The 22,299-nt window shown below is 35.5% G+C and overlaps 1 protein-coding gene across 14 annotated transcripts in view; it reads right to left on the reverse strand.

The window, feature by feature from the left end:
- DCAF6 (DDB1 and CUL4 associated factor 6) overlaps positions 1–22,299 on the reverse strand; it is a 137,898-nt gene that overhangs the window by 58,688 nt on the left and 56,911 nt on the right. For 13 of the 14 annotated variants that reach the window (XM_063649213.1, XM_054442531.2, XM_063649210.1 and 10 more), the window contains exons 8-10: positions 13,381–13,474; positions 11,968–12,087; positions 11,164–11,424 (exon numbers count right to left, since the gene is read on the reverse strand). In XM_063649213.1, coding sequence (XP_063505283.1) covers positions 11,164–11,424; positions 11,968–12,087; positions 13,381–13,474 — 475 coding nt within the window. Of the gene's footprint in view, positions 1–11; positions 183–11,163; positions 11,425–11,967; positions 12,088–13,380; positions 13,475–22,299 lie in introns of all 14 variants that reach the window. The other variant, XM_054442513.2, reaches the window with a different exon arrangement.

Below are 22,299 nucleotides of genomic sequence, written 5' to 3' on the forward strand. Positions count from 1 at the left end.
ACATTAATAACCTGAAGCATGAGGGTCCTGTGAAGAGCCCTCATGAGAAGACTGATCAGAAGTGGAAGGCTGTTGCTGGGTATGTGCAGCTAGCTCTTGCTGCCTCTGCTGCTCAGCCTTTTTAAGCCTCAGTTGTTGCAGGCGTTTACGAAGCAAAGCTATCTCAGGGCCCCTTAAAAATTCTGACACAAATAGGAAAAGAAAGGTGAAAAGACAGTAATAAAATAGAAAATAATAAGAATTTGATTATACATTAAAAAAGAAGAAGGATATAAACAAAACATATGTCTCACAGAGGAATACTATAAACAAATTACTGATAATAAAATTACTGGTCATTAAATTATGAGACAAACCATATATACACAACCAAATGCTTCTATTTAACTATCATGAATTAGATACATATATTTCTCTAGGAATATTTAAGTAATTAAACCAAATGGAAATAAAAAGTCCTCCATAAGCAAAAGATTTCAAAATGAACATACAACAAAATGATACTAGGAAAGAAACAAAAATTGAAAAAAATCAGTTAACTCATCTGATTTATACACAAAAATTTAAGCTGCTTCGTTAATTTCAATCAAATAACAAAATTCAATTAAAATGATAAAAACTTATGCATTTAGAAACAACTCAGAATTTATTGAGAAGGGCTCAAAAAAGTGAAAGTTATATATTCTTCAGCTAAATATTTCACGTTAGAATTGTCATTTTAAAAAATTTTTTCTTTTAAGTTCAAAAATATTTACATAATATTTTCTTAACCTTTATCTGAAGTGATCACAGATGAAAAGCAGAAAAATAACATTAAATTCTGCAAAGAGATATTTACTGAATATCTTCTATGTATGAGGCATTGTTTTAGGCTCTAGGGATAAAATATTGAACAAAACAGTCCTTATTCTTGTGGAGTTAATGTTCTGCGAGAAAAACAGACATTTGCGAATACACGGGCACACATGATGTTGAACATATGTGTTTGTGTCACGTGGGGATAACTGCTATGAATTAAATTGGCAGGGTAAGGTAAAGGGGATAGTGAATAGTGATGGCAGGGCAAGGGTTATTTTATATATGGCAACTCAGGAAAGCTTCTCTCATAAGGCACCACTGGAACAAACACCTCAAGGAAATAAGCGTGTAAACCACATGGATACCTGGAGGAAGAGTGTTCCAGGTGGAGAAAAGAGCAAGTGCAAATACTCAGGGGGAAAGCATATAGGAATGTGCAATACATTTTAAAGGTAAAAGCAGTAGAATTTGCTGATAGTTTGGATGCAGAGTGATCCCAAAGTTTTTGGCCTAGGTAACAGGAAAAACAAGTAACCATTTATTACGGTAGGGAACAATGGAGGAACAAGTAGTGTTGGGGGAAAGAATGAATAGACATCCAAGTGGAGAAATTAGGTAGGGACTGAATATAAAAGTCTACAATTCAGAGATATAAATTTGGATGTCATTTTAAGCCCCCTACAGAGTAAGGGATGGCACAGAAGAGGTCTAAGAACTGAATCTTGAGGCAGTCAAATGTTTAAGAGGAAAAAGAACCTCTAGAAAGAGTAAGAAGGAAAAGCCAGAGAGAGAGAGCTGGAGAACTGAATGATCAGAGCTCTGCAGGCTAAGTCGTGAAATTGTGTCAAAAAGGATGGAGTAAGCAGTTGTGTCAAATGCTGCTAGTATACTAAAAAAGATACTAAGGGCTAATCACTGGATTTTGTATGATGGAAGTCATTCATGACCTCAACAAGAGCTATTTTAGTTAAATAATAAGGACCAAAATCTGATAGCAGCAGGTTTAAGAGAAAGGGGAGGTGATGAAGTAGAGACACAAAGTATATATATTCTTTGTACAACTCTTGCTATTAGTGGAGAACAGATAAATTGGATAATCATTGTCAGGGTTATAAAGAATCAAGGGAAGGCAGGAAGGGCACCGTAGCTCACACCTGTAATCCTAGTACTTTGAGAGACCAAGGCGAGAGGATCACTTTGAGCTCAGGAGTTTGAAACCAGCCTGGGCAACACAGTGAGATCCTGTTTCCACAAAAAATCAAAATTAGCCAGGCATGGTGATGCACACTTGTGGCCCCTCGGGAAGCTGAGGAAGGAGGATCGCTTGAGCCAGGGAGGTCTAGGCTGCAGTAAGCCACGACTGCACCATTGCACTCCAGCCTGGGCAACAGGAAGACCCACCAAAAAATAATAATCATCATCATCAAGAGAAGTCTGTGGTTTTAGTTTGGGAGCTAATATACACGTCTGTATTCTGATGGAGAATGTTTAACTGAAGGAGAGAGAAAGACGATGCTTAAAAAAAGCGGAAAACCACAGGAATGATGTCCCTGAGTAAACCAAAGGAGATAAGTTCCAGTGTATCAGAGGAGGAATTGGTTTTGAATAGGTGCATAAAAACCTCACTAATTATAATCAAAGGGAGGCAGAAAATATGCACAGAGATGTCAACAGTTAGATTTGGTGGTAGCAGCATAGAGAATTTCTGACACTAGCATGAAATTACACAAACTAGCAAATAAACTTTCAGCCTCTCCAGATACTAAGAGTAAAAAATTTGGTTTACTGTTTCAGAAATCAATAATGCCAGGTACTAATTTCTTGTTACGATGGTTTCTATTTATAAAGCATTTTATTCAATTACCCAATTGGTAGTTAAGATTTAATAACTCATAATATCATACTCACTCACTGTTAGTTCTTCCTAGAAAATGATCCAGTACCAATAGGATAGTATTCATTGACAAACAAATGGTGATGCTCAGTGGCACACTGCTTTCTTTTCAGGTATGTACAGACACCTTATTTACAGTCAGCATAATAGTAATGCTTTTAGCAATATAAAATAAAGCATTATTATACAGCCATAAAGTTTGTCACTTCACACTTCAAAAGAAATCTACAAGAGAGAGGCCATATATGTCAAATTTTGCTAAAAAAGCAGAAAAATACCATCAATTTCATTGGAGTGTCAACCCTCTCTATTGAGTTACCAAATGTTTTATGAAGACATAAATCTCCATCCCAGAACCCACTTGGTGAAGTGGCAAACAGCAAGATCTCAGTACATGTAGTGATGCTCTAAAACTTGAAAAAAATCAAGATTTAGTTGTGATAATCTTATGAACCATTTATTCAATATTTCCAGTGCTTTTTAAATAAGAATTTATCTGCTTTGAAAGCTGCTTGTATGGTGGCTTTTTTCTCCTTGGATTAAAAACAAAATCAGGCTCAGAAGAGAAGTCACCACATAGCTGTTAACTAGGAAAAGCAAGTATTGAATTAAAAAATTCAACCAGACATACCAGACTAAATAACAGTTCTGCTAGCAGCTTGAAATTTTAAAGCAGTTAACATACACACATATTACATCCTTTAAAAAGATATACACAAACATACATAATTTGTAAATGTAGATAAATGCTTGGAGAATTAGCTTTTGTCAACATGAGCCAAACTGAAAATTGAACACAATAAATACCTTGGGTTGAATTTTAAAAACAATGATGACAAACATTCAACAAGGTATTATAAACTGCTACAGGAAAATTGTACTTTGTCATCTCCTCAAACTACAAACCCTATTCTTGTTTTCTTCTGAAAGATTACAGGTTATTCTCCTTATGACTTAATTCCACTGAGACAGAAGAACAACAAAAACAGCTACAGTTGACACAACAAAGGTCCACTTGGTTCTAACCTCACATCCTGCCTCTACAATACATACAGTATTTTTGTCCTGGACTCTGGATCATTTTTATATCTAATTTGGTGGCACTTTATCTGCCTGCTATAAATCTGTCTTCTAGTCCCAACTCATTTCTTGTCCTGGTAATGATCCTTGTGCACTTTTTCTCCTAGGACTGGTCACTTCTTCACTGACCTCCATGTTTCTCTGTTCTCTTCTTTGGTTTCCCCAAAAATGGCCATCAACCTAATATTTCCACTTGTTTCTTTCTTTCTTTTTTTTTTTTCTGAGACAGAGGCTCACTCTGTCGCCCAGGCTGGAGTGCAGTGGAGTGATCTTGGCTCACTGCAATCTCTGCCTACTGGGTTCATGCAGTTCTCCTGCCTCAGCCTCCCAAGTAGCTGGGATTACAGGCACGTGCCACCACACACAACAAATTTACTTTGGTAGAAATGGAGTTTCACCATGTTGTCCAGGCTGGTCTCAAACTCCTGACCTCAGGTAATCCACGCACCTTGGCCTCCCAAAGTGCTGGGATTACAGGCATGAGCTACCACACCTGGCCTCTCCCCTTGTTTCTAACCTATAAATGGCCTATATCTATCTGACTAGACTAGACTAGACCTTTTATCCCATTTAAGGAAGCTATAATTTGGATTTGGGGCTTTGAAAGGTTTGCTTTGATATGGTGCACAACACAGTTCTTCTCCAGCAATTTTTCTGCAGAGTTCAATTTAGTTATAATAATTCTACATAGGCCAAAATAAATTTGTAATTCCTGTTTATGACTAAATAAGCAAGAATCCACACACAGACCACATCATATACTATCTTTAAAAAATTCTGGGTCGGGCGCAGTGGCTCACGCCTATAATCCCAGCATTTTGGGAGGCCGAGGCGGGTGGATCACGAGATCAGGAGATCAAGACCATCCTGGCCAACATGGTGAAATCCCATCTCCACTAAAATACAAAAAAAATTAGCCGGGCATGGTGGCATGCACCTGTAGTCCCAGTTACTCAGGAGGCGGAGGCAGGGGAATCACTTGAACCCGGGGGGCAGAGGTTGCAGTGAGCCAAGGTCGCGCCACTGCACTCCAGCCTGGTGACAGAGCAAGACTCCATCTCAAAAAAAAAAAAAAAAAAAAAAATTCTGATGGTCTGAGTAGTCTATTTAATTAAAAACACAGGGCAGGGAAGCTTTAAGTGATTCACTTCTCAATATGAGCCCTAAAGTGAATTTTATATATACTGATATCCCCATCCAATTCAAAGTTACCACCTTCTCTAAATCATATTCTTTAAATAGGTTAAAATGAAACCAAAGAAAAAAATTAAATAGCACACTTGGAAAAATGCCTCATTTTAATACTCTTTCATTATGAAAAGATTCTTAACATGAGAATAATTTACAAATCATGAACTAAATGAAAACATTTCCAGGATTAACTTAAGAAATAACTGAAAGAGATGTCTGATAGGCCTTACTGAGAAGAGAAGAAAATATTCATAGTTATTTTGAAATATTTTTTATAAATAAAATTATGAAGATTTCATTTTAACCTATACAGTTTTAGCTCATGGTCGTATCTTTCTCATTTTTAAATAGATAATTTTATAATCACGTTTTAAAAAGCAGTCTTTTGTTAAATGTTCAAGAAAAGAAGATATATAAAAATCAAAATGTCTTCAAATTCTGGGCGAGGTATATAGAACATGGTTTCAAATGGTCTGACATATGAATTAAAATAAAATTCAAGAATACAAAGGGTAAAGCAAAAAAAAAAATCTATCAACTGATTTTAAATTCCATTTCAGTCTACTTACCTTCCTAATTTAGCTACAAAACTCCAAAGCCAACACTGTGACCCCTCTAGATTTACCATTCTTCAGGGCATTCATTTTGCATATTCAACTCACTCACTGCTTCAATTAATTATTTTCATACCCATATTCACCCATATATATATGAGTGAAAAAGGACAAACAGATATATACATATAAAATCACACAATTTTTAAAGTATTTCTGTAAGTTACCTTAAAATGTCTTCAGAACAACCTAAAGAAAAATTATCTACTCAGTCCTACGTGGTCTAGACAGTCAAAGGCAAACAATGGATCCAAAATGATAAATGGTTAGACAGCTAATCACAGCATCTCTCTTCCAGGTGTTACCAAATTTTGGAAACTTAATGGAAACAGCCAGAGTAAATGACTGGGGCTAAAAGTATAATCTAAAGACTAAAATAAAGCTAAATATACCCTATCTAGTCTATATCAGCTTAAAGATAACAAAATGTCTCATCATACTTTTGATTGTATCTTTACAGGGTGAATATTGTTGGGGAAAAAGGATGCTTACTCAGAGACAACAAGATAGACAATATCCTGTCTTCATGAGAGCTTATTATAGTAAAAGAAATGTTATAAACAATCAATCAGAAGTGAAAAAAAGTATAAACTTTTATAATTGCTTTTCACAAAATAAACAGGGTTATATAAAAGAGAATAAAATTTCAGCAAGAAGAAAAAGGAAAGAGGACTTTACCTAGGGTAGTTATGAAAGACTTGTCTTATATGGTATTTGAGTTGAGACTCAAGGAAAAGGAAGTTGGCCAAGTAATAAGCCAGGACAAGGGCTTCCCAAGCATACAGAGAATAACACTAAGAACAAAGTGTAAGAAGGAAAGAAGGAAAGAAAAGAAAAGACAGGAAAGAGACAAAGATGAGAAAGGAGAAAAAGGAGAAAGAGGAGAAGGAAAGAACGGAGGGAGGAAAGAGGGAGGGAAGGAAGGAAGGAAGGAAGGGAGGGAGGGAGGGAGGGAAGGAGGAAGGGAAGGAAGGAGGGAGGAAGGGAGGGAGGGAGGGAGGGAGAGAGAGAGAGAAAGGAGATGAGAAGAGAAGAGAAGAGAAGAGAGAAAAGAAAAGAAAAGAAAAGAAAAGAAAAGAAAAGAAAGAAAAGAAAATGGCAGGGCACGGTGGCTCAAGCCTGTAATCCCAGCACTTTGGGAGGCCGAGGAGGGTGGATCACAAGGTCAGGAGATTGAGACCATCCTGGCTAACACGATGAAACCCCGTCTCTACTAAAAGTACAAAAAATTAGCCGGGCATGGTGGCGGGCGCCTGTAGTCCCAGCTACTTGGGAGGCTGAGGCAGGAGAATGGCGTGAACCCAGGAGGCAGAGCTTGCAGTGAGCCGAGATCACGCCACTGCACTCCAGCCTGGGCAACAGTGCAAGACTCTGTCTAAAAAGAAAAAAAAGAAAGAAAGGAAGGAAGGAGAAAAGAAAAGGAAGAAAAGAAAGAAAACAGAGAGAAAGAGAGAGAAAGCAAGCAAGTGGGAGGAAGGGAGGGGGGAGGGGAGGGAGTGGGGGCAGGGTGGGGCGGGGCAGGGCAGGGCAGAATTTGGCACGGAAATTCTTTGATAACTGAAAGAAACCAGTAGTACATCTAGAGTGTAACAATCAAGTACTGAGAAAATGGAATGAGATGAGGCTAGAGAGACAAGGAAGGGCAGGCCATATAAGTTCTTATACGTCCACAGTAAGGAGTTTGATTTTTTTTTCTTTTGTAGTTGTATTTCTAAATGCAATTAGGAACTTCTGAAGGGATTTAAACAGCAAAGTTATATAATCTGATTTAACATGTTAAAATACTCATTCTGGCTCCGGCATGGAGAATACATTATAACGGAACAACAGTAGGTACAGGGAGATTAATTAGGAGACAAGAAATAATGGTGAGATGAAAAGACCTAGGTTATAGTTTAGATACAGGAGCAAAAGAACTTGCTGATGAGTTGGCATGGGACTTGAGGGAAAGGAAGGAATCAAGAATAACTCACAGGTTATTCAAATAAGCAAATGGACCAAGAGGGAGCCAATTAGGGAACAGGAAGGGTAGGAGGCTGCATTAAGTTTTAGTCTGAACATGTAAATTTATGACATACAATAATAGGCCGGGTGCAGTGGCTCATGCCTGTAATCCCAGCATTTTAGGAGGCCGAGGCGGGTGGATTGCTTGAGGTTAGGAGTTCAAGACCAACCTGACCAACATGGGGAAACCCCATCTCTACTAAAAATACAAAAATTTGCTGGGTGTGGTGGCAGGAACCTGTAATCCCAGCTACTTGGGAGGCTGAGGCAGGAGAATTGCTTGAACCCAGGAGGCAGAGGCTGCAGTGACCTGAGATTGTGCACTGCACTCCAGCCTGGGCAACAGAGTGAGACTGTCTTTAAAAAAAAAAAAAGATGTACAACAATAACAAAAACATACTGTCAAAATAGCAGTCAGACATCAGACATAAGGGTCTCGAATTCAGGGTAGAAGATCAGATTGCTGATATATATATTTGTGAGTCATCAATTTACGGGAGATATTAAAAGCTATGGGGAACTGACACAATCACCCAGAGAAAGAGTGTATGTAAAGAGAAGAGAAGAGAGCCAAAACTAAGGGGGTTGATTATAATATTCAGAAGGAGATAGAACAAGAAACACGAACAACAGTTACTGAAAACCCACCAGAATTAGTAAGAGTAAATAGGCAAATATGATATCATAGATGCCAAGAAAGGAAAGTGTTTCAAGAAGGAGTGACAGCCTATGTTAAATGCAACCGGGTCGAAAAATCTAGTAAGGTACTAACAGAGAAATATCCTTTAAACTGGTGAATGTCACTAGCGACTTTGATTAAAAGTTTCAGAGGAAAAGGGGGTTGCAAAGCAGATGGGGGTTGGTTAATAAATAAATGAAGGATGGCAAGAAAATGGAGACAGCATCTATCAACAACTCTTCTGAGAATTCTCCTTACGAAAGCAGCAGAGAAATAAGGCAATAGCTGAAGGCAAATGTGAGATAATTAAGAGAAAATTTTTAAAGAAAGGAGATAATAAGAGCATGTTAAGGCCCAAAGAAACAATTTGGCAAAAAAAGGCAATGATAATGCAAGAGAAGGGGAAAAATCTTTGAGAAGCTGGAAAGGGATAGCAACTACATTGACTAGCTTTTGATAGGAGCAGACACATTTCTTCCAAAATGTGTTTCTGCTTCTATCACAATGTGAGTACAGATGTTGGAAAGCTGGGAAATTATTGATAGTAGGAAAGTGAGTACTTTTCTTTTCATTGTGAATGAAAGGTTAGAATCTGCAAGTGGGGTGGGGATGAAGGGGAGTGTTAAAGTTTGAGAGACATGAAGGTGTAAAATAGTCATTTTGTACAGCTGGAGAGCAACAGTGTGAGGCTGCTCTGAGGCACAGTGTTGAGCACCCATTGAAATTTGTGGTCATAACTCTCTTCACTATCATTCAGTGATTCCACTGTAGACTAAGAGAAGGCAGACAATTAGGTTCAACCAGAGATGGAGCATAGCAAATTTTCATATTCCCATTGTCCCTTTCTTTGGTATCAGCAAAAATGACGGAGGACATGTAAAGGGATAAACATTTACATAAAAAGGTATCCACAGCAAGGCAAGCATAGACAGAAGCATACTTTATCATTTTCTCTATCTCTATGCAGGGAAATAATAGAAATCATGGTCCTAAGCTGACATTTCCATCTACTACATTCACCCAATGGACAATTCCCAATATTCACAAACACATTTGGACTTAGGCTATGGCAAATGCAAAAGAGACTGGACAAAAAACAAAAACAGAAACAAATTAAGTCCTTACTCCTGAAACGTTGAACTCCAGAATAATGAAAAAGCTGTTATCAGAACAACTACAGTCATAACCTTCAGATGTTACATCTAACACCAAATCATTTTTCTCAGTAGTGATACCGTCTTGGTAACATGGAAATATTCTAATTACCTATAGCTTAGTCAACCAAAATTCTCTCAATAATCTCCCAGTTAAAAATATTTCCTTACTTCCTATAAATAATTTATGAGTAAAAGTACTGCGTAATGTTTCAACAATCATCACATGACCACCAAAAATATTTTTTCTTCTTCAATAATTCAAATGATTGTCGCATTTAATACTTACATTAAATATTGAAAGGAATTTAGCAATTTGAAATGCAGTAATTAAAATGCATTAAATAGCTTTAAAAAATAAAGTTCCAAATACTTTACTCATAAATATGTTTAAGAAACAACTAGAATTAGTTGACATTCAGTGGAAGTTGAATGTAAGCTAGACTCTTCTTGCTAAGTTTTCCTAAAAACTTATAATTGATCAATATGTTCAAGAATATCACTTTAAAAATTCTTGCTTTTCCCAATTTTACCTGTTTTGCAAAACAAACTTTTAACTACTTCTGCTTTTAATTCCCAAATCTTCCAAAATATTTTATTTTTCCATAAATTAAAATGCTATGTCAACTGAGTGTGAAAACCTTGATTCTGTAGCTCAGCTTTAGCTTATTATTATGGATAAAATGTATACAGTGTTAACAGTTATGTAACTGACTCTGGCTTTTATTCCCATAGAAACTGAAAATGAATTACTAAAAGTGGTATATACTGATAAAAGAGTGCTTAAATTAAAACATCCCATATTTGGTAATCTGGCATCAGTTTCCAGAGATGTAAGAATAAAGTGACAGCTTGGCAGCTAAGCTGTTAGAAATTTTTTTATAGGTTTCAGCTTAGGCCTGCCAGCTATATTTCTAGTTGCTAATAATTCTGGCTCTCTATTGAGTAAAATTCTTCCTTAGAAGAACCAAAGAGAACTATGAATAAATATCTTATTGGTTTTTATAATTACATGTATATAGTTTAAAGTGCCAAGTAAACTGGAGATACATATGTTGAAAATTACTATTATAAATACTAGCACATTCCATAGTTAGGGGAAAAAAGTTGACCATAAAGACTTATAATACTGAGAAAAAAATAGCATTTTAACAGAATGTAGAGGTTATTTTCACTAGCATCAAGTATGAAGAAGATAAGCATTTGGTAAAATAATTCTTTTTCATGTAAATACTAGAGAAATAAATTTTTTGGTAAATTATATGTTGTTGACAAAAGACCATATCAAATCCACCATAGAGAGTATATTAAAAGTACTGCGTTATTTGAGGGAAAATAATCAAGAATATAAGCAAAGTGAAACTAATACTGATATTTTCATAATCACTTTAATATAGACATAAAACCAAATAAATCTAGAAAGATATTTTGGTCTCTAATAATCTATAAAATAATATTTAAGTCAGGCACACTAAACCATGTCAAAACACTATCTTTTGGTACTTGTACTTTTAAAATAATTGTTTTATATAAATTGAAGATTCCTGCTATTTGTTAAAATTCATGCAAGTAAGACATAATTAATTTTTGTGTTTAAGTTACATAACCATATATTACATGTCATTTTGATCATTTATTCCAACAAGAAGTTGATGTGATTTAGTATCTTTCAAAATAGCCAGTAAAGAAATTTTCATTATCAAAAATCATTAGATGAATCACAGCATACTTAGAGAGGAATATCCTCACCAGACTGATGATGTGTGTGGTGTCCAGATGCCTCAACAGACTGCCTTTGTTCACTGTCTGGAGAAGATAGCAAAGGAGTAGAATGAGGGCTTTCTGTGGGAGATGATGTCGAATGAGCCTGAGCTGACATTGTAGAGGATGTAGAAGGCTGAAGAAATTGTTCAGCTGGAGTATCTACTTCCATTGCAGTTTCACTCACTTCCAAATCAGGACTTGATGGGACCGTAGGAAGAGTTGAAATATCTGATTGACTTGTTCCACCTTCAAAACACACGTTAATGCAAATTCAAATTTTAAATATTTTCTAAAACCAACAACTCTAAACAGATGTGCTCAGAAAATACATTTATATTTACACACACAAATATATAATTTCAGTGATAATAACCACTCGTGATTAGGCCCATTTGACAAAATAGGCCAGTCAAGAGGGGTAAAAATTTATCTACAACATATTCTTGTTAAAGCAATCAATCTTTCCAATTACATAAAACTTGTTTATACACAGAATTTTATATATTTCCACTCTCAGAGCACATTAAAAAAAGGCTTAAAATAGGAAACCTCAGATTCTTTTACTTTACTTTGAGAAAAGCAAAAGATATGCACTAGGTCCAATGGCACCAGAAGGGACAAATTATATCCAATACCTTTTATTCTCTACTACATCACACCACACAATAAGAACCTTGTGACTATTACAGATGTAAAACATGGTATAATTTACATGATATAAATAAAAACTGGCTTCAATAAGTAGTTTTTGTCAGCTTTCTGCTGACTTTAATTAATATCAAAAATTACCTCTAGGTCGAGATCTTCCTCGTCCTCTATTGCTTTGTGCAACCTCACTTGCTTCTTCGAACCATCTTGATAACATATCAGACATTCTCTGCATCAATGACACATTGGGACTCTGCTCTCCTATTACAATATAGGTCTTATCAGTGAGTTTAGTAATCTGTCAGAATCTTTCATTAATACAAAAACCTAGATTTGAAGGGCTTTAAAATGAAAGCATTTTTTTAAAAATCAAATTTCCTAAATAAATTGTATGAATGTATATAAATCTATTAGAGCTTTCATCACATTTTATAGTAATTGTTTATATCAGTGACTTTCCATGTGTATGGTAAAGTTTCTTGAGAACAGGGCTCACCTCTCCTTCATCTTTGCCTATTCTTAGGTACCTCTAAACCTCCCACCTCCTATCTCAACCTAAATTTTTAGTTCTAAGAGTACCCAGCCAAGAAAGGCTCATGAATTCTAAGTTTAACAGATTAAAAGAAAGGTTTTCCCTCTCCCGAAAGCATTATAATCAAGTACAGACACAAAATAGCCTTATGTTTTTGCATGAAGTTTCCTTAAAGTCAATTTATTTTCAACATCATTTACTGTAAGCAAATTCCAGATATTTGAAATTAACTAGAACCAGAAAGTATTTTGTCTCCTCCCTCACTCCTTTTCCTCTTGCAAGTAAACAAGTTTTTCCAAGGGCATTTTCAAATTAAAAGTGTAATGTCAAATTCAAAATGTGACAACTCTATTCTATAGTCTTATAATTTAAAATGAAAATCGGTTCTTCTTACATTTTCTGTGAAATCAGAGTTTCTTTTACACTTTATTGCCTTTATATAATGTAGCTCATATTGGGGAATACGCTTTTGATCACAAGAGATGTTTCAGAAGTCATTATAGTAAGATTTTAGTTACAGACCAATTTAATAAAACATAATTATATAGAATTATAATTCATAGATTAATTCTATTTTCCAGTGTGCTATCTTAAAGCTCCCACGGTAGATTCTTATGCTTTATCAAAGGCACTTGATAGAAAACATTTTATGTGCTAATATAAAACCCTTGGGCTGAGTTTTCATTTCTCTTAATATTTAATAGAAAGGCAAAAACTGTGAAGTCTGACAACACCCAATGTACTATGGGGTAATGGGCACTCTTATACTTTCAGTGGGAATGTAAATAAGCACATCTTTTTTGGAGAGTAATTTGATAACAACTACCAAAATTAAAAGGTACTTATCCAGTGACTCAGCCATTCTACTTCTAAGAATTTATCCTAAGATATATTTGCATAAGTATACCTATATGTATAAGAATGTTCATTACAGAATCATTTATAATAGTGAAGAAACTGGAAGTTAAAATATTAATTTTAAAATACCATATACAAAGAAAAGCTGACCAAAGTATAGTTACCATCTCGTTCTCGTTCACTCTCCGGCCTCGCTCTGGGTCCAGTATCTGACCAATCACCACGAAGTCTCAAACGCTTAACTGGTGGTTGTCGCAACTAAAAAATAAGAACAGGTAAATTCTATGTAAGTCTAAAACTCATCTACTCTCAACTCTTAAAGCATACTTTATGTCTATTTATTTCCATCTCCCTACTTCTTGAGTATGCAAATTAGATCTACATGAAAATATGAAAGACACTGGTATAAGTGTGAGTCTTTTAAAGCACTCATTCTGAGGATAAATATCCACTGATGTTGACAGCCTATATCTAAAATCTTCAACCTAAAGAGTCTGGATGCAACTTTGAAATCATGTATATGTGACTTCTAATCCCACCTGTATCACCTTCCAGCTGACAAAAGGAAGATATTTTTAACCATCTTGAGCCTTAGTTTTCTATTGTGATGATAAATATAGTCTAGTTAAATTACCCACATACCTAATTAACAATGGGAACCATCATTATTTTTACTTATTATTGACAATTTACTCTTCGGTTCCCAAACAGAATCTATTCCAACCCTTTATGACTTGCCTCAGGCTATCTATTCCATCCTGCTGCCCTCATTCTTGCCCTCTAACAATTTTTCCTCCTACTTCAGAGAAAATAAAAATAACATCATTTTCTTCAGCTGAATTCTATAAATTAAATTTACATCTACAACTTTCTAACTCCTTCCAGCCTTTCTTGAAGGGTGTATCATTTATTCTATTTAAGCCTAATTTCTCCATCTGTACTTTTTATTTCATTCCTTCAACTCCTTGAGTTTGCTTGACCAATTATTCTCTCTTTTCTATACCTACATCCATTTTCTCTCTCTTGGCTCTTTGCCACAACATGCTAAAGGTTCTTATCATTTTTAAGAAAAAAAAACAATATTTCAACTTCATAAAATCTCAGTTTTACAGCTACAGTCCTTTCTCTTGCTATCACTTTACTCAAGCTTCTTGAGAAAATTCTATATTCAATCTACCACTCCTCCTTCAATCCACTGCAGTCAATCTTTCCATTGATTTCGTATCTTTCCACTAACTTCATTCTCACCAGTCACCAGTGAATGATCAATTGCCAAGTTCATTAATCAATTATAAAAAATGTTAAATAATATGATCAATAATCAATTGCCAACTCAAACAGCATCTTTCAGAGCTTATTTGACATGTTTATGGCACCTATCACTTTTGACCGTTCCCTTTAATGTTTACATTTTTAACTTTTTTTTTCCAGGCAGGGTCTCAAACTCTTGTCCAGACTGGATTGCAGTGGTCCCATCCTAGCTCACTGTAACCTCCAACTCCAGAGCTAATATCATCTCCAGCCACAGCTTCCTAAGTAGTTGGTGCACGTGCCACCACAACCAGCTAAGTTTTAAAAATTTTTTTAGAGATGGAGTCTGGCTATGTTGCCCAGGTTGGTCTTGAACTCCTGGCCTCAAGCAATCCTCCCACTTCGGCCTCCCAAAGTGTTGGGATTACAGGCATGAGCCACCACATCTGATCCATTTTAAACATTTTTGTATTGAAATATAATTCATATACCATAATATTCATAATTTTAAATTACACAATTCAGTGGTGTATATTCATAAAGCGGTACAACCATCATCATTGTATAATTCCAGACCGTTTTCATCATCCCAGAAACAAACCATCATCAGCCACTCCCCACTCATCCCTCTGCTCAGCTCCTGGCAACCACTAATCTACTTCCTGTCTCTGTGTATGCCTTTTCTAAACATTTCATATAAATAATCATACAATACACGGCCTTTTGTGTTTGGTTTCTTTCACTTAGCATTATGTTTTCAAGGTTTATTCATATTGTAGCAGGTATCAGTACTTCATTTTTCATAATACCCCATTTTAGCAAGATACCCTATTCTGTTCATCCATTCGTCAACTGGTTGACGAATAAACTTATTCCACTTATTGGCTATTATGAATAATGCTGAATTGAGCATATGTACGAGTTTCTGTAGGAACATGTTTCAATTCTCTTGGGTATACAGGAGAACTACCCAAAAGAATTGAAACATAGTACTTTATTTTATTGCACTTTGCTTCATTGAATTTCACAGATACTGTGGTTTTTTACAAATTTAGTGGCAACCCTGCATTGAATAAGACTATGGGTGCTATTTTTTCCAACAGCATGTGCTCATTTTATGTTTGTGCCACATTTCAGTAATTCTCATATTTCAAACTTTTTCATCATTATCCTACCTATTATGGTGATCTGTGATCAGAGACCTTTGCTCTTACTATTGTAATTGCTTTGGGGAGCCACAAACTGCATCCATATAAGACTCTGAATTTAATTGACAAATGTTATGTGTATTCTGACTGCTTCACTGACCAGCTGTTTCCCCATCTCTCTCCCTCTCGAGCCTTCCAATTTCTTGAGACACAACAATAATATTGAAATTAGGCCAGTTAATAACCCTACAATGGTCTCTAAGTGTTCAAGTGAAGGGAAGAGTCATATGCCTTTCACTTTAAATCAAAAGCTAGAAACGATTGAGCTAAGTGAGGAAAGCATGTTGAAAGCCAAGACAGGCCAAAAGCTAGGCCTCTTGCACGAAACAGCAAATTTGTAAATGCAAAGGAAAGTTCTGGAAGGAACTTTTAGAAAAGTGCTACTCCAGTGGACGTATGAATGACAAGAAAATGAAACAGCCTTATTGCTGATATGGAAATAGTCTGAGTGGCCTAGAAGGAAGATCAAACCAGTCATCACATTCCCTTAAGCTAAAGCCTAACCCAGAGCAAGGCCCTAAATCTCTTTAAAGCTATGAAAACTGATAGAGGTAAGGGAGCTGTAGAATAAAAGTCTGCAGCTAACAGAGGTTGGTTCATGCAGTTTAAGGAAAGAAGCTGTCTTTCTATAACATAAAAGTACAAGGTAAAGCAGCAAGTCCTGATGTGGAAGCTGCAGCAAGTTATCCAGAAGATCTAGCTAAGATAATTGATCAAAGTGGCTACACTAAACGACAGATTTCCAATGCAGATGAAACAGCCTTCTATCAGAAGTAGATGCCATTTAGGACTTTCACAGCTAGAGAGGAGAAGTTGATGCCTGGCTTCAAAGCTTCAAGGGACATGCTGGTTCTCTTGTTAGGGGCTTATGCAGTGGTGACATTAAGCAGAAGCCAATGCTCATTTACCATTCTGAAAATCCTAAGGCCCTTAAGAATTATGTTTAATTGAATCTGCTCTATAAATGGAATAACAAAGCCTGGGTGATGGCACATCTCTTTACAGCATGTTTTACTGACTATTTGAAGCCCACTATTGAGACCTACTGCTCAGAAACAAAGATTCCTTTCAAAATACTACCGGGCATTGACAATGCACCTGGTCATCCAAAGGCTCTGATGGAGATGTACATGGAGATTAACATTTTCATTGTATTCCATGGATCAAAGAGTAATTTCAACTTTCAGGTCTTATTTAAGAAACACATTTTGTAAGGCTATAGCTGCCATAGATAGTGATTCCTCTCATGGATCTGTGAAAAGTCAACTGAAAACCTAGAAAGGATTCACCATTCTAGATGTTGTTATTAAGAACATTTGTGATTCGTGGGAGATCAAAATAACAATATTAACAGGAGTTTGGAAGAAGTTAATTCCAACCCTAATGGATCACTTTGAGGGGTAGAAGACTTCAGTAGAGGAAGTCACTGCAGATGAGGTGAAAACAACAAAAGAACTAGAATTAGAAGTACAGACTGAAGGTGTGACTGAATTGTTGCAATCTCATGATAAAACTAACAGATAAGGAGTTGCTCCTTATGGATGAGCAAAGAAAGTGGCTTCTTGAGGCGCAAACCACTTTCTTTGCTCATCCGTAAGAAGCAACTCCTAGTGAAGATGCTGTGAACATTGCTGAAATGACAACAAAGGATCTATTATAGAGTACTACATAAACTTAGTTGATAAAGCAGCAGCAGGGTTTGAAAGGACTGACTCCAATTTGGAGAAAAGTTCTATTGTGGGTAAGAAGCTATCAAACAGCATTACAAGCTACAAATACATCTTTTATGAAAGGAAGAGTCTATCGATGCAGCAAACTTCACTGATGTCTTATTTCAAGAAACTGTCACAGCCCCAACCTTCAGCAACCACCACTCTGATCAGTCAGCAGTGATCAACATCAAGGTAAGCCCCTCCACCAGCAAAAAGAATACAACTTACTGAGGTTCAGATGATAGTTAGCACTTTTTAGCAGTGAACTATTTTTAAATTAAGGTATATACACTGATTTTTAAGACATAATGCTATTGCACACTTAACAGACTATGGTACAGTATAAACATAACTTTTACATGCACTGAGAAACCAAAAGATCTGTGTGAGAAACCAAAAGATCTGTGTGACTTGCTTTACTGCAATATTTACTTCATTGCAATGGTCTAGAACCAAACCTGCAATATCTCTAAGAGAAGCCTGTATATCTGGGAGCGGAAGTATGGCTCATATAATAACTCTAATTTTTTGAGGGTTCCAATTTCTCTACATGTTTGTCAACACTTGTTATTGTCTTTTTTATTTTAGTCATCCTAGTGGGTATGAAGTGATATCTCACTGTGGTTGTGATTTGCATTTCCCTGAGGACTAATAACGTTGAGTATCTCCTTATGTACTTATTGCCATTTCTATTATATGTCTTCTCTGGGAAAAAAAAAGTATTACATACTCAAATCCTTTACCTATTTTTAAGTTTGGATATTTGTCTTTTTATTGTTGCACTGTAAGTGTTCCTTATACATTCTGGATACTAAACTGTAACCAGACACATGATCTGCAAAACATTTTCTCCCATCCTGTGGGTCACTCCTTTTATTTTTATTTTTCAAAAACAGCATTCACTGATTTTTTTTCCTGAAAATTACACAGGTTTTGATAAAAACTTGGTGACACTTAACTGTGAATTTTCTGATTTCTTCTGGAAACCATACCTAGTAACATGAATAGAAAAAAATCTTTGCATCCTCAGCAAAGGAGACAGAAAAAAAAATCCCCATAAATTCCATATTATGTGTAAGTATGCCTAAAGGCAACTGAGAATAGTAAAATCTACACAAGAAGACGTAAGTGTGTGACAGGGAATAACCAGAACAAAGGAAGCTTAATGTGGCAGCTGTGCAAATTTTCAAACAACTAATCACTCCCAAAAGGAGAGGGCTTCATACTTCATATGAACTATTCTTAAAACAATATAATAGAATCTTGCTTCATGGTTTCAACAGAGAGGAATTTTTACATTACATAGCCAAAGAACTGGTTTCACAACCTCAGCAATTATTTACAGAATAAAATCTTCAAATTAAAAACAATCTCAAGTTTGACTTTCTGAGTATCTGAAATAACCTAGTCAAGAATACTGAAAATGGTGTTTCATTCACCAAATATTTTTTTGAGCACCTTTTATATGTCAGGTACTATTACAGATATTGGAAAACAACAATGGACAAAACACACAAAAAATCCCCAATGTCACAGAATTTACAGCCCGATGGAGCAAACAACACATGAAATAAAAAAGCAAAATATACATAGGAAGTTATTGTTATGGAGAGAAATAAAGTAGAAAAGGGGATAGGTAGTATCAGTTAAAGGCCGAGATTTTAAATAGGATGGTGAAGTAGGGCTTCACCAAGAAGGTTACATAAGCAAAGACCTGAAATACACAGGGAAGAAAAAATCCAGGTATCCAGGGAAGAGCATTTCAGGCAGAGTAAATGCAAAATCCTAAAATAGAGTCATGCTTGGCCTGAGTTACTAAGCAAGTAGATGTGGTTAGAGCAGAGTAAAGAAGAGAACAGTAGAAGTAATAATTAGGACCAGATAATATAAGATCTTGAAGCCACCATAAGGACTTCAGTTTTGCTTCAGGTCAGATAGGGAGCCACTTAGAATGTTGATGAGAAGACTGGAATGATTTAACTTATGTTTCTAAGGATCACTTTGAATGCTGTATAGCTATAGGGCTGTAGGAAGTGAAAGCAGGAAGACCGGTTAGAAAGCTAGCAAAATCAACTATAAAGGGGGATAGGTCATGCCAGAGATGCTCATAGCTCGGATCAGGGTAGTAATGTAGCAAGGGTGGTGGTAAGCAGTAGTCAGATCTGGAGTATATTTTTAGGCACATGCTACACGGACCAGAAGAAAATGAAAGAATGAATTCAACAAAGAAGCCCAATAATGGGGTAGGGCAGGTGGTAAACTGTCAAAAATAAGAAAAGAGAGATGATAAAAAGAAAAAAGGATACAAAAATAAGGGAAAACAGAAAGGACAAAAAAAATTAAGACAAAAGAATGAACCAAAGAAAGAAGGGGGAAAAATGAAAGAAATTATTAGAGGCGGTAAGGAAATAGAAAGGCCTCCAAAAATTGAGAAAATACAAAAATATTATGGAAACATAAGACAAAATCATACAATAAACTTTTATTCATGCTTTAAAACCTTCCTCAGGCTTTACCAATGTTCCCAATCAAGATTAATCATTCCCTACTTTGTTCTACTTATACAGAACATAGTCCTTATACATAATTCTATATTAAGTTTTACATATTTATTTACTTGTATCTCTACTTCCACTAAGCTGTGAATTCCTTAAGTAAGAGATCATGTCTTTGTCTGGTCATCCTTCATTTTCCAAAGTTTAGTAGAGGACTTGGTGTATAGTAGGCACCCAATAAATATTTGGTGAGTTAAGTTTGTCTGAATACTATCATCAAAGTTTTAGTATAAAACACCAAAACGTGTCTGAATTACAAATAAGACAGATTATTAATTTATTCTATGTATACCTCTGAATTGTTTGGTTTGTTATAATAAGCTTTTTTTTTTTTTTTCTGAGAGTGAGTTTTGCTCTTGTCACCCAGGCTGGAGTGCAATGGCGTGATCTCGGCTCATGCAACCTCCTTCTCCTGGGTTCAAGCAATTCTCCTGCCTCAACCTCCCAAGTAGCTGGGATTACAGGCACCCGCCACCAAGCCCAGCTAATTTTTGTATTTTTAGTAGAGAAAGGGTTTCACCATGTTGGCCAGGCTGGTCTCGAACTCCTGACCTCAGGTGATCCACCCGCCTTGGCCTCCCAAAGTGCTGGGATTACAGGCGTGAGCCACTACGCCTGGCCAATAAGCATAATTTAAATCCACTTTCAGCATTATTTTTCTTAATTTAGTTAATGCAACAAACAAGACCAAGGCAAAGGCTTCCAGAAAAAAAAATGTTCATGACTCAGCCTCATTCACTCTGATTATATAAATATCTTTTGGCTAAGCATAATCCATGGTATCAAAACTAGTTGGCCCACTTAAAATGTCTATGGACTTCCAACTCTTTCATTATGTAACAATCACAGTTTGACTATAACTTTACTTACCCACGTATTTCAAGGGGAAATTTACATAGCAGTAACAAAATGACAGAGCAGATTTCATGTTTTCAACCAGAATAAACTCAAAATAATTTTATTAGCCATCATACCCTTCTTCATCAATTTCCTAGTTCAAATAAATACACTGCAATGATAAAAATCTCAAAGTATATTTATATAGTAATCCTGATTTCTTTTCTAATTTTACAGCCCTCTATACCTGAAATTATGAGGAATGAATATAGTTTTGTATCTCGTAGGAATTCCAAAATCACTGTTATTAGTAACCTTTAAAATGTATTAACAGGCATTGAGTCAATACCAAAAAGTCACTGAAAATAAAAATCAATGGTTACTTTCAAAAGACTTTTACAAACCAAAGTTCAGAGTGAATAAACACAGGACATTACAAAATAAAAAAGCCAAAGTGAAAAACATGTGGAGGAAAGAAGCTTAACAGGTTAAAGTAAACATTTTTCTACAGCTGTGTACTGTCAAAGATACCTTATTTCTACTTTTCCCCTTTTATAAATAATAAATTCATTATCTTCTAGTAGTCTTGTGAAAGTAATTCATTCACCTACTTTTCAATATATACAACTACTTTAACTTATCTTTTTCCCACTTGTATTTATTTTGTAAAATATACCTAGGGTTAATGTTATAAATCACTAGTATGTAACTGTGAAAGAGGCACAATTGGGAGAGAAAGGGATTGCTGTCCATATATGAAGAATAAATGGTAATAGGTAAAACTTCTATTGATCCATGGACATACACATTAAGTCTCTTGGAAATTTATCATCATATTTTCTATTATTTTAATCGCCTTTTCTGCAAGTGTTAGCACTGTTGATCTTTCTTGCTGCTACTGTACATCTACAAAGTTAAGATAAACATTTTGCTATCAAGTATATTCTCCTTAAAAATAATTTAAAATATTTTTTTCTAAAGCCTTATCCCTAATAATTCACTATTAGGGATAAGGCTTTAGAAATAGTATTTAGAATACCAATAATAAATTAGTGATTTATTATTACTAATACCTTATTAAGAATAGACGCTAGTAATTATTTGTTACTATTAATTATAACACAAATTACAAAAATACTATTTTCGTCATTACTAATTATAATTAGAAATTATTAGTAACTACTAACTATAATTAGTAATTAGTAACTAATTGCTAATTATAATCAGTAATAACTGATAGTAATTTATTAGCTTCTATTCTTTCAAGTATGTCTCATGTCTTTTGTTTTCTGAAATGTAAGTGCCTTGAAAATTAATTTTTTTTTTTTTTCTTTTTGGCCTTCAGGCCCCAAGAGTCACTGAATTGTTTTCTGAATTGAATAAAGGACATTGTGTTTTTGTGTTGTTGTTGTTTTTTCTGAGACGGAGTTTCGCTTTTGTTGCCCAGGCTGGAGTGCGATGGCCTGATCTCAGCTCAACACAACCTCCGCCTCCCGGGTTCAAGCAATTCTCCTGCCTCA

This window comes from Pongo pygmaeus, chromosome 1, assembly GCF_028885625.2.
Source record: "Pongo pygmaeus isolate AG05252 chromosome 1, NHGRI_mPonPyg2-v2.0_pri, whole genome shotgun sequence".
In the NCBI taxonomy this organism is placed as follows: Eukaryota; Metazoa; Chordata; class Mammalia; order Primates; family Hominidae; genus Pongo; species Pongo pygmaeus.